Genomic DNA, 13506 nt, shown 5'->3' with positions numbered 1-13506 from the left:
CTATTTAAGCTATAGGAGGGAGGAAGAGGGAGAAGAAATTATATCCTGAAGCCTTTACGGAAAATTATTGGTTCTGAGTTGTTGCCATTGTTGATTTTTAGATTTTCTTGGTATTTGCTACACAGACTATATTATCTGAAAATAGAGACTGTCTTACCTCTTCCTTTCTAACATATGTCTTCATAGTGATGCTCAAAGTGTCCCTGTTTGCTCAATCTTTTCAGGTTAACTCGAGTCTATTTGCCACAACCTAGTCTTTATTTCCTCACTATATGCTACAAGATGTTTGAGGCTCATCTGTATATTTTCTTCCCTGGATTTATCATTAACAATTTCTCCCAAAAGCCCTGGCTCCTTGTCATGCTTTAGAGACTGCAGTCTAAGCATGGAAGATCAGAGCCAACATCATTAAATACCAGTTCCCCACTGGACTCTGATGACTGTCTAGTCCTTGACACTCACTTGTCCATATCCCCCAGTAATTGTTTGACTCTTGTTTATCATTGAGTAAATGAAAGAATGAACATCTCTGGTCTTTTATTCTGTTCAAAATTTAGTACTTGGTCCATTGTAGCCATTTGGGTTCTGGGTGGCAAGTTAACTACTATGTCTAGCAAACAAAATCGTTGTTGAGAAGTATGGCCAAGGGACTAAGAATAATAAATACATCACTATAAGGGACAGCACTATCATTCTCTAAGAAGTTAAGTGGAAGAGATACTGTTTGATGTTACTGTGTTGTATTCATTAAGAAAATGAATAACATGGTTATCAAAAATTCAAGAAGTGGAGACAGGGAAACTATACATACCTTTTTAAAATTTTTATCCACTTTCCCTATTTTTATTTTCATGTAGAGTATTTAGGTGCAAAGGATGATGTCACCTAAATATACCAACTGCCTGTTCCTCACAGGTGCATTGTTATGGTTAATAATGTGTGCAGCATGCCTCAACTGGCTCAAAAAGGTCTCCTGTAAATTATATGTATTGTGAAGATATCACTATTCACCCAGTCAAATCTGAAGTAGCCTGCTTATTTTCTCATTTTAGATTTATCCCAAATGTTCAAAACAAGGGGTTTTATAAAGATCTTCCTGGGAGAATCCAAAGTCAATGGCTCTTGAAAAAAAATATACCCTAACTCCAAAGGAAAATGTTTTTATTACTCACCGTTACTGAAATTAGGGCCCTTAATTCTGCCTCTTATTAGATGGACACATGGCTGTTACCCAATGGTAAAAAAAATTCTGTAGCAGAAACTAAGAAGGCTTGACATTGGGGTTCTTTCAGATTAGAAATCTTTAACCCCAATCTACAGGTAAGATGTAAGGGGAAACCGCTCTGAAATCTCAGCTCCAGCTTACTTGCTTAGGATGAGGGCTCCCACTGAGATCTGGCATTTGGTAATACAGTCACGGTATCCCTCCTAGGGCCAGAAGCACAGCACCTACCCTTCATTTCCCTACCTGTTTTATCCTCACCACCTCCATATCCAGGCACTAGAGGAGCCCTGGCAAATGGGGAGGAGAAGGGGTCCAAGATGCAGCAGGACATATGTTTGCAAAGTGTCATATTCCTGGCATCTGGCCTAATTGGTCTGGTGAGAGAAAAGGTGGCATAAACTAAGAATAAGAGATTTGAAAGGAGGATACATTCAAAGCAAGGACTGGGTTACAGTCTTTGCTCTTCATCTTCTGGGGTGTGTGTGTGTGTGTGTGTGTGTGTGTGTGTGTGTCAGAGGTCCTTTGCCTCAGTTCCATGATATGAAGTAGAGTTGACAACAGCAGCCAGCTGTTTTTGAATTTTGAGTGCATGCTAGATGTATGATATAAATAATGTATTTAAACATTATTTCGTGTAGGAGATTGGGCAGCATTATCAAATTCCGAAGACAGGGACCTGAGGCTTAGTGCCCTTAGTCAAGCAGTTTGATCAGGGTTACAATGTCACATGGCTAAGAAGTATCAGAGAAGAAGCCGCCATGCAGATTCCCTGAATGCAAACTCAGTGTCAGTCACTGGCTGCTGTTCGGGAATGTAGGTACTGTGGCATTTCTATCAGGATGAACTAGAGAATCCCTAGATTGCCCAGCCCCTTACAGGCCCTTTGGAAATGCCCAGGGAGGTTCATTCTCATCATTACCATGAGGAGGGTAGAGCAGAAGATGTTTCTCCTGAGACAAACAGCTGGAAAACTAGGACTAGTGGAGATAGATGCAAAACAAATGGGCTCAGGGCTACAGTTGTATTCTACGAAGTCTCTCCAGACTCTGAAAAGAAACACTAGTGACTTTTCTCTGTCCTGGCTGATGGCTCAACTTCATTCTTGGATCAGCACCTTGGAAACAGTTCCAGCCAGCCTGTGGAAGGGGCAGCTCTACTCAGTGCAAGGGAGATTCTTCCAATTTACAACACTTGATGAGCCTTCCTGAAGGTCAAACACAGGAGCCCAGGATTTTAAATAACCCTGAGCCTATTGCATAATTAGCTTCTGTCCTTTGGATGCTTTTACTATTGCCCCAGACCTGTTTGCCAGCACTGTGTCCAGAGAGTGAAGGTCCTAGCAGGTGGAGAACAGGCCAGAGGCCCAATAGGCACTCCATTTGCACACATGCTTTGGCTACTGCAGTGACTTCCAGGAAGAAAAAAAGCTGACAGAAAACAGAGCTTTCTTGTGGGTTTTTTTCTATCTCTCCTATTGACAGGAATCTTATGTGGAGGATGATGCTGTCACCCTGCAGCTTGGGAGCCCTGGTTCTCTAGGAGGCACTGAGAGGCCCCACCAAGCTTGAGATCAGCTTCACACTGGAGGTACAAGTTAGTCTCAGCACTCACAGGTGCTCCCATCTCTGTAGGCACAGCTTTGTCACTTAGTAATCAAAAAGAGTTTAACAAAATACTGGAACTCTTGGCAATAATTATGTTCCTTCAAAGAGGAACTAATGCGGAGACAGACGTGAAAGGTGGAGAACATTCAGAAAAGCAATTTGCTCTGCTTGTAATTTTTGAGTATTCCTCTGCGATTATTTGCTTTTAGAGAAGAGCTGCCTCTTTCATCACTGATGCTCCTGTTGCTTGATCCTGCCATGGAGACATAAACCCATGCCAAGGAGATCCCATAGAGCTCAGGTCAAGTGCCCTGCCCATGTCCCTTCATCTGAGAAGAAAGGCTCCTGGGACCCTTGGTCTGAAGAAAGGATGTGGAGAGTACTGTGGCTGGAAGTATGGATTTCCAGCCTCTGGCTTTCTTTCCTCAGTCTTCCATGTCAATGTCTGAGTGACGAGGTAGTTCCATAGGCCAGGAGTACAGGTGTGGACGGCCATGCAGTCTTGGACCTGACTGCTCAAATCCTCTAGGTTGGGAGCAGCACTGTTTGTCAATTTAGTGAAAAGTGTCTTGCTCAGCCACAGACATTTTCATTTAATTTGGGGCCCAGTTCTGTGCTGTTTTTACTCTACCCCTGTATCAAATGAATGAGCTCAGCTTTGCCTGTTTGCAGAGTATCACAAGAAGAGTAAGACTCAGCAATGGCCCTGTCCAGGAAGGCTCACATGGTGCCTTCTGCGTTGCACATGCCTGTCATCCTTTTTAATAGTTTCTAATTTGAGTGCAGTTTTACTTTGGCTTTATTACATTATTTAGACCTAAAAGATCTAAAAACATGTTCCACACATTTTGATTAGGTCTTATGTCATCTTTTTTTCTAAATTTTTTATATTAGCAGGAAAAATGGCTTGGTTGGAAATTTTTATGTGTAGATCTCAGCTTTGTGTAATTATAATTCATTCTTGTCTTTTCCTTGTGTATGACCACACCAGGAATTTGGTGTGGCCATTTATTTATACCTTGTACTAGAATAATTAGTTAAAGAAAAAAAGGCTCTGAGTAAAATAAGTGTGGGCTAAATACAAATGGACTAAACATGCTTACACTGGAAATTTTAAGAAATACTTCTATACACAAGAAATGTAAGTTTCTTTAGGAAAACCCTGATGAAATAAATTCTTTATCATTTACATGAACAATTATCCTGTGATCTACTCCCTTCTTTTCCATTCCTCATCCAAGGCAGTGTCTTTCCTAGGGGAAAGGAATTATTTGTGTACATAAACATAGGTCGGGACAGCAGGGACCGGTCTCTTTTCTGAGTCATGACACTTTAGTTCCTGGGCAGATGGCTGGGTCTTGGGTGTTAGAGGCTTTCTGATCATTCAGTGACTTTCATGTGATAATTCAGGGACCTGGCAGTATTTTACAGGAGTCTGTTAACTCAAGCTATAGAAAGCATTTATCTCCCAAACTGCAAAGTTGACTGCATTTATTGTTTTGTTGTTTGCTGTTCATGTCCACTGCACTTAATGGACTTCATTCAGCCTTAGAAAACACTGAAGGAGTAGCTCAGAGCAGTCTTATCCATGTCCTTACCTGATGTGTGCTTCTCAAAGACCTTTTTGATATTAATATTGTTGTCTCCATCTTACAGATGGGAAAATTGAGTGATGACTCCCAAAAGAACAAATCAGGCACAGATCTGATTCTAGTTTCAGTGCTCCATCCAGCACAGATTGTGATCACTTAAGAATCTGTGTTAACACCGAGTGCTATTATAGATTTGTCTATGGTAATACTTCCTATTGACTATAGTTGTCTTATTCTGGTAGGAAAATGAGGCCTCTTCTCCGTAGAGTACTTTAGACTCAAGTTCTGTGATGAAAAACCAGGGACCATTGTAGATAAAGAGGACAGGTGTATCAAATATATATAAAACTCAAAGGATGTTAAGGGAAATACTATTTTCCAAATTTCATCCTACAGTTTAGCTCTATTTTTTCTATAATTAAGAGTCGATAACTGGGCATGGTAGTACATGCACGAACACCCTGGGAGGCTGAGGCAAAAGGATAACAAGTTGAAGCCAAGCCTGGGCAACTTAGCAATTTAGTGACACACTGTCTCCAAATTAAAAAAAAAAAAAGTTCTGGGGTTATAGCATGTTGTTTGAAGACCCTGTGTTGAATGCTCAGTAATGTAGGAAAAAAAGAGTTGATGATCAATATAGCACTGAGTAGACTAGGTTCAGGTAAGTTTCATTGTATCATTTCCATATTATGGAATTACATCTGCCATAGAAGAGAATCCCTGTGTAAACTACCTTGAAATGTTTTGCTTTGTATGGACCCCTATACTGAAGAACTGCCCCAGTCTTTGGGATGTACAGGGTATCCTTCATTGCATAACCACTGCTCTCAAATTCACTGGCTGTCTTTCTCCCCACCACTGTATGCATTGATGTATGCAGTGGAGCTAAATAGCAATAATCACTTGCCCAGGTCTCCATGTAACCTGTGCTAGAGGTTTATGCATTGTTTCAGTGAACACAAGCCAAACCATCACTTCTGTTGGTTTTAAATTTTGAGAAACTGGTTTCCTCAAGTGTTTCCTCCTTACTTCTACCGCGAGCTAGTGGTGGGCAGCAGATGTTTATCTCCTGACTCAATCAATGTGTCACTCTTAGCATTTACCCAGTATCCAGGGACTCATGACTGCCAAAACTCCTTGGAAGCAAGTTTAGTTCTTGCAGTTGTATAGCTGAAGCAAGTTCATCAGTTCCAATGTTGTCTGCTTTGAATTTGCTGTTACACTGTGGGACTTGAGATCCAGGTTACACTCAGAACATGGAGCCTTGGAAGCAATTCATAAAAGATTTATTTAGTTAAAACAAATATTTGAACCATTTTAATTTTTGAAGGATTTTATAATGAATGTGCTACATTTTCCTGTACTCTAATATTTTTATATACTTGGATGTCAATTGAAATTCATCAAATTCTACTTTAACATTTGAAAGTATAAAACAGCAGTCTCATATTATACTTTTGTGTTTTATGGGCAAAGTTCTTATTTTGCTCAGCACTACTGAATTTTTATCATAATGTATAAATCTATGTATATTATCACCCTAGTTAATGTTAAAAGTGGCAGATATCAAAATATTTATTTGTAACTAAAGATGATTTTTCTTTTCATGGAAGCCAAAGGATGGGTTACACTGCTTTTGGACACCTCCTAGGACTCCTCCCTTTGGTTCATAATCACTCCTAAGGGAAAGTTTTTAAAGTGATCCTTGTCACTTCTCATAGTTTATAATCAATGTAAGCTTCATGGAACATAAACAATGAATTCCCTTGTGCTCTGCCCCCTATCTAAGTGTCAAATCTTTGCTTACTAAATAGTAAATAAAGGTATTTTGATTTGGTTCCTGTGAATATATACCCTGGCTTTTCTGTCCTCATCTTCAGGTATCTACAAGGTACCCACTAAACTAATTTTACTAACTGTAAATCTAATTCCTCCAAAATTGCTATGTCAATGTCACATCTCTGAAAATAAATGGTCTTTTATAGAACAGGGAGCACTACATCCTCTGGATATTGGCAAGTTCATTAGTCACTTTTCCCAGCACTAAGACAAAACACCTGACACCTGCAACTTAGAGGAGGAGAAGGTTTTTTGATCCATGATTTTGATAGGTTTAGTGCATAGCTAGCTGGCTCCAGGAAAGAAAAGACATTCTGGGAGGCCATGGTGGAAACAGAAAAAATGAAGTCATGGCACTAGTGACCCACTTCTAACTAGGCCCAGCCTTCTAATAGCATATTCAGCTGTGAACTCATCTGTGGATTAATCCACAGCAGTATAGAGCTCCTGTGAGCCAGTCACCTTCCAAAAGTCCCACTTTTGAACACATGACATTTTTAGAGAACATTTTGAATATAAATCAAAATAGCTGGTATAACAGAAGATTCTTAAGTGGGCCCTTCCACGATGTACTGCAAGGGTAGGCCTAGACACACATCCACCTCTAGGGCCATTTTTCCTTATGGATATTTTTTATCATTGCTGATTGTCCATTGCCACACAGGTCCTTTCTGCCTCAAGTTTCATCTTTTCTAAAAAAGAAAAATATTTTGTTTGATACTCATGAACATTGGAATCAAGTAAAACATGCCCACAAGCACTTAAGAAGGATCTAGTAGAAATACAGTCCTTGCCTGACCAGCAGCATTTTCTTTGTTCGTAAGTCAACTATTAAGGACAATAGATTGAGTTCTCTCCTTTGAAGTACTAAAGAGAACCTCTAACTTGTTCTGTATGTATCCAACATTCTAGTCTCCTGAGCTCTAGTTTATTTCACTCTCATTGGCCTAAGGTTTTTCCCTCTATTTTTTACTAACTCAAGGATTTAGAAGTTAGAATTATGAGGTTTTATTTTTATTGCAGAAGTAAAATGAAAGAAGACTAATGAAATAATTTTATATAAAACCATACATAAGTTTATTTCAATAAAGCTAGAAGAAAATCTCTGTGGCTGAATGCTACAATTTTTCTGTAAAGTCAATGTAAGTTTTAAATGAGTTCTTTGGAATTATATTATAATAAAGCCAAGCAGTTCATAATATGGAGAAAGTATTAAACTTCAGTACCATAATTACTTACTATGCCCTTGCATTCCTTTAGAACATGGTTCCTCTGTTAACAGAGTGGATACTTGTTTGTTGTCAAAAATTAGAAAATATTTTGAAATACAGAGTTCAGAAGAAAATAACTTGCAATCTTACCACTCAGAGACTAACCACTGTTACAGTTTACTCATAAGTCATACATGGAATTTTTCTGTGCATAAAACATACTTTTTTTAAAATCTCAAATGGATATTACTGTGTATGCTTTTTGAATCTGTATCAACATGGTGTTGACATCTAGTAGCAGAAATTGTGACTCTAGCAAATTTGAACATGACCAATATGTATTATATAATGAAACAAGACATCAGAAATAGGATGAGCTGCAGGATGGGTGTTTTACTGGTTATCAAGGGCCCAGGTACTTCATATTCTCTGTCTGACACCAATATTGTCAGCTTTATGCTAAGGTTGTTTCCTTCATGGCCATAAAATTGCCACCATTATCGATAGCCTGGGACAGAATGACCACAGTCCAAGCCTGCTACTAGCATAGATAGCACTCCAGCTGCTTGGGAAGGTGGTAGCCACAGCAAAGCCAGGAGCCAAGGGGTACAGTCACTGATGTCACTAAAATAGGCTGTTTTCCTAAATCATCCCACCAGTTATGGGACATAAATTTGAGATGAATGCATTTAAATATTTTATTTTCATTTTAAAAATTAGTTTACTTTGTAAAAATCCTCTTTTCAGGAACATTGGAATAGAAAATCTTTTTCTGGGTAATTAATTCTTACTTAGTAAACATTCTCCAAAGATTTAGAATTTTTGCAGTGTCTTTTTTAGTGAAAGATAAAGTTTCTTTTATGAATATTGATTTGAACAAGTAGAGAAATTGCAAACTAAAAGACAAAGAGCTTAAAAATAAAACCTTAATAGATGTAAAACTTAGCGTTTTTATTTTTATGTACTTTTAAATTTTCAATACTCATGAAACAATGAAATAAATAATATAGAGAATTAGTAGCCATTTTGAAAGACTAATTCTGAGAATTAATGGGCATATTTGAAATTACTATTGTAAAAATCAAATGTTAATTCAAAAGTTATATATCTAGTTTTTAAATTATACTATTAAATGTGTAACTTCATGTGTAGTAAATATTCATATTTAATTTTAGGTGCCAGTATAACATATACTAAAATAAAATGGAACAATTTCTATGGTTCTATAAAAGAACCTATAAAGGAGCCATAAATAATTATAGTAAAACTCTTTTGAAATATTTTTATGGGTCCAAAAATTGAAAACTTCCTAATAGGGAAATTTTCTTAAATGAGACATGAAATAAGTTAGCCAGAGAGACCTAAAATGTATATGTCCTGTGGGAATCATGAATGAACTAGTCATTCCTTAGTGTAATTTTATATGATGTATAAGAACAAAGGATTTTTTAAAAAGCTGCTCAAAAATTAACTAGAAGGGGACAGGTTGCTGTTGCACTAAATTCTTCATGATGGGTCACTCACTTGGTATGATTGTCTGACTCTAGAAAGGCTCTGACAAAGATCAGAAGGCAGACAAGCAGAACTCTTCCTTGTGCAGGGCCCATTCTGTGGAGACAGTTTCCTGTGGTGTGCCACATGCCACTGCATCTCTGTTTTAGCAATAACATCACGGACTAAAAGGTGTTTTGGTGTTTCAAGACTATGTTTCACTTTCCATACCCAGTTCACCAGCCAGAGAATTCACCCAGATTTGCACTATTACTTTTTAGTAGATTCTAACTCCTCCCACTCACCTCCTTAACTAGCAAAGGGAATACAGAAGCATAACAGAAGCAGAGGACTCTGGTCCACATTTGAATACAATAGTCATTTGGATTTTGTCGGCATTCTTCTTTTAAAAAAATAGTACAGTAAGAGTCATTGTGTGATCCAGTGTGAGGAGCACTGGTCTACCTGTGAGAAGCCTGTGTCTTGCCTCTAGCAGCAAGTGACCATGTGACCTTGGCAGGCTCAGAGAAAGGGTGGGTGGATCAAAGATGTCTTTGGTTCCTTCCACTGGAATTAGAACGTCTGAGGAGGATTTGCTTATGGTAATGTAGAGTGTTTACTTGTTTGCACTTCTAAAATATGACTCCTAGAAGTGAGTGAGGGATGTGTGGCTGGAGTTAGTGGTGATAGGAGAATTTAAGTTTAAGGGTCAGCACTATGCTTGTTGGCAGTGATTTTTCTAGCCTCCACTGTGTAAGTAAGATAAGCACAGTCTCCAAGGACACTCAGAGGAACCTGTTCAGAGAAACACGTTCATTTGCCCTGGATCAAGATAATGGTGGTCCAGCCCTCTAATTGAAAGGCTTGTGACTATTGCATGATCATGCTATAGAAATGATCTCTGAAGGTAACCCTCCTAAAGGAAAAGGCATGACTGCCCTGGAGTGTCCTCTGGCTGGCCTTGTGAGAACTCTTGGAGAAACCTCTTGAGTTTGAATAACCTCTGGTTGTGGGTGTTCTAAAATGGGCTTGGTGAAGCACCTGTAACACACAGACCCTGCTGGCTATAGGGTGCACGCCAGACCAGAGGCGCTCAGCCTGCGCTACATTCTTAAAATTGGCCTATCCATTGTTGATGTTCCTTCATATCTTTAAAAAACAAAACAGTGATGACAACAACAAAACCTCAGACATTCCTGCATAGTTTGCCTCATAAATTCTGAATTATTTATATGAATAATCAATTCATATAAATGAGAAGTTTCCTGGACTGTCTTTGACTATCTTTTGCTTCTCTGAAACAGCGCCATCACACTGGAGAATCAGCTGGTGATCCTTTCTACAGCAGCAAGTGATGCCGGGGCCTACTACGTGCAGGCTGTCAATGAGAAGAATGGGGAGAACAAGACAAGCCCATTCATTCACCTGAGCATAGCAAGTGAGTTGGGAAATTCCAAGCAGTAGTTCTGAAAGAAAGACCATCTTTCTGCAATTAATAAGCACTTTCTGATGGGACATTTGAGCGAATCTTCTTCTCTGACATAGTAGTTATGGTTTAATGTTGGCCCAGTGTCACATAGTTTGAAGAGCTTTAGGGTTGTTGCTTCCTTTGAAACAGTTTGCAGAAAACATGAATCTATCTCATATTTTTAAAATGCAAGTTCTTATTTATCTTGTGCGTTTAAAACATTTCTTTTGTACATTGTTAATGTGTATTGTTTTTAACAAAAGAAAAAACCTTTTGACTTTCATGGATTGTTTCCATGAACTTTATTTGAGACTAAATTAGCGGCAAATTATGTTCTTTTAATCTAACAATAGCTTCCTTGAAGAACAATATATACATATGTGAAGTCAGGTTAAAATGAGCAGTATTTAACTATAGTAGGTTGATCATTTTTTGCTGCATGATTTAACTAAAACTCTGAGTCAGAAAGAGAATACACACAAATTATAGTGATAGAGATGGTTTATTTAAGGACATTTTCATCTGAGGATACCTAAATGTTTAGTCTTTGAAATCCTACCAGTGAAAGTGAATTTCTAGAGAAGGGAAACATCCGAAACAAGAATGTTGCTGGATTGGGAATCATCTCCAGGCTCTTAATGGCCTAAACAAAGAACTGAGCAGGAACACAGGAGTTGCAGTAATATCAGTGTTTTATTTGATAGAAAAAAGACAAGATACACTCCACAGGATGAGAACAGGCTGATGAGAAGAGCCCACAGTACCAAGGGGTTTGGTGTTGAAGGTTTAAAAATGTATCATTTAGGGTGGGATTGAGGATTTTATCTGAGGTGTAATTTCTGCGAATGAGTGACTCCAACCCCACCCTGCATGGTGAAAGTCTTTACTTTCATGGGCCTTAAAGAACTGTCATGGTGTCAAAGCCCACAGGGGCATCAAGTCTACCTAGTCAATAATATGCTAGTTAGGGTCAAGCAAAGGTTTTGGAAGACCACAGGATATATGCTCAGAGTCTAATTATAAATGAAGCTACGTGGTTACCTTTTCGCATTGTGTTTGATCCTGCACTAATGTTTAACTCAGAAGATGGATCTAGTTCCAGAAGGCAGATTCAAGGAGGTGCTCCTTTTTTCCAGCTGTTTCCTTGGTTACCTTATGTTGCAGATCTAGCCAAGAAAGGCGGCTCTGAGGAAGACCTGCTCTGTCTTCTTTCTCCTGCCTTTTCCTTACTACCTTCTGTCTCAAGAACCTGGGCTATACTAGATTGGAAAATGCATATTACAGGATGTGTTACCAAACATTGGCACCTTGATAGAATGAAACTCACTTGTGCTGTTGAGAAAATAAGGTTGGAAAATAGTCATGGTAGATGGTAAATTTCAAAATATTATGTTCACATCATATGAGAGTGAATTATATTCACTTGTCTTTATAGTGAATTTCATCTTTTGGAAAACTCCTTTAAGGGATGGTTTTCTCTTCAGGAAATTTAGAAAGTGTGTCGGACAGAACAATCATGTTTGCTTCATGTGTTCACTCAGGACAGTTGCCCAGTAGAGTTCATGGTGAAGGTGTGTAGCAAACACTGGGTGCTGGAGTGTGTGGATTAACTAAGCACGTCCTCACCCTCACTTGCCCAGCACATCCTTTAAATAAGTGATCGTTACTGCTGTTCTGCGCTGTCAGCTTGTCAGCAGCTCCTTACCGTCAGCAGGATTCGATTCTGCTCTTCAGACCATAGGCTAGGGAGATTCAGGTTTAGCAAGACCTTTTGAGGCTTTGTAGAGTTATGCCCCTTGATGACATGGGGAGCTCTCAAAATCTCGAGCATGATGTGTTGCTATTTAGAGGACTGCCTGAGTAAGAATCGTAGTAGAAGTGAATATGATTTATCAAGATATTTTCAACGGAGATAACAAAGGGTGGAAATTGTATGATCAAGTGGATTGTGATTATTTTTAATGATTTCCAAATTTTACAGCTAGAGCCGTTTATACTATTAGCAAATCTGATTTGTACTCAATTGTGATATAAATAGGATAATAATACAGATGGAGGAATTCTGGGTCAGAAACAAGAGAATTAGCTTAGTTTGTTAGAAAATGGAAAGAAAATAATTCTACAAAAATTCTGGCTCACTGGATATTAGCACCACAGTTATAAAATACTGTGCACATAGTAGTTTGCTACTTGCAAGGTGAGTAGAAAATGAAACTAGTACAGTGAGTTTGCAAATTGCCATATGAATGCAACATTATGGCATTAGATAATTGGAATATGTAAATTTTTTCAGTAATTTCAGTTTCCCTCCCCAACCAAAAAGTATATTGAGAGCTGCTCATAAATATTATAATTAATTGGCTACATTTTCTTCTCATGTGTTTTTATCTTTTCATTGGTACCAGGTAAAAAGTGTCAAAGGTAAGCCACAATGAGGCTGGTGATCTGGACTTATTTTAAAGCTTAGGGGGAAAAAAATCCATGTTTTGTTTCCATATATAAATATATTCTTTGCTTTTTATTAAGACCACATACAACCCAAGAAGGAAGATGGTTGAGGTAACTATTTTAATTCTTCAGAGAACTTTCATGTGACATACTGGATTTAGCTAAATGTTAAATGTACCAATTACTCATCTCCCAACTGAAAGTTCTATTTTGAAAACCTCTAAAGATCAGAAGTCTTGATAAATCTGCAGAAGCCCCCCGAATTCTGCAGTGGCTGTGCTCAGCAGTGGCTGTTGTGCAGGAATGTCCCAGAAGCCATCACCTCCCTGAGCTATTGTGAAATTGGGTATTCTCAAGACCCTGACACACTATGGCAAGACGTAGTGTGTCTGCAGCCTCAGACAGCTTTCCCCCAAAGGTAGGCGTTCATTAAAACATCAAACACGATTGATGAAAATTTTTAAAATCTTGCCAGGTAGCACTTCTGAAAAATCAAAAGATATTACAGCCAATTATCATTTAATGAAGATAAACTTTTTCCTTGGTGTCAGGAGAATAAAATAGAAGACTTTTGTGTATTGACTGTGATCTGGCTAGCAGGGTGCTGGAAATCAAATTCTCCCAACTA

General features: G+C 38.4%; 1 protein-coding gene across 2 annotated transcripts in view; it reads left to right on the top strand.

Annotated features, from left to right (window-relative positions):
* Sdk1 (sidekick cell adhesion molecule 1) overlaps positions 1-13506 on the top strand; it is a 986062-nt gene that overhangs the window by 598801 nt on the left and 373755 nt on the right. For both annotated transcript variants that reach the window (XM_023713416.1, XM_023713415.1), the window contains exon 5: positions 10267-10400. In XM_023713416.1, coding sequence (XP_023569184.1) covers positions 10267-10400 — 134 coding nt within the window. The remainder of the gene's footprint in view (positions 1-10266; positions 10401-13506) is intronic.

The sequence above is a fragment of the Octodon degus genome, unplaced genomic scaffold (assembly GCF_000260255.1).
Source record: "Octodon degus isolate 3935 unplaced genomic scaffold, OctDeg1.0 scaffold00031, whole genome shotgun sequence".
In the NCBI taxonomy this organism is placed as follows: Eukaryota; Metazoa; Chordata; class Mammalia; order Rodentia; family Octodontidae; genus Octodon; species Octodon degus.
The sequence above is the reverse complement of the archived record's forward strand: the minus strand, read 5'-3'. Positions and strand labels throughout refer to the sequence as shown.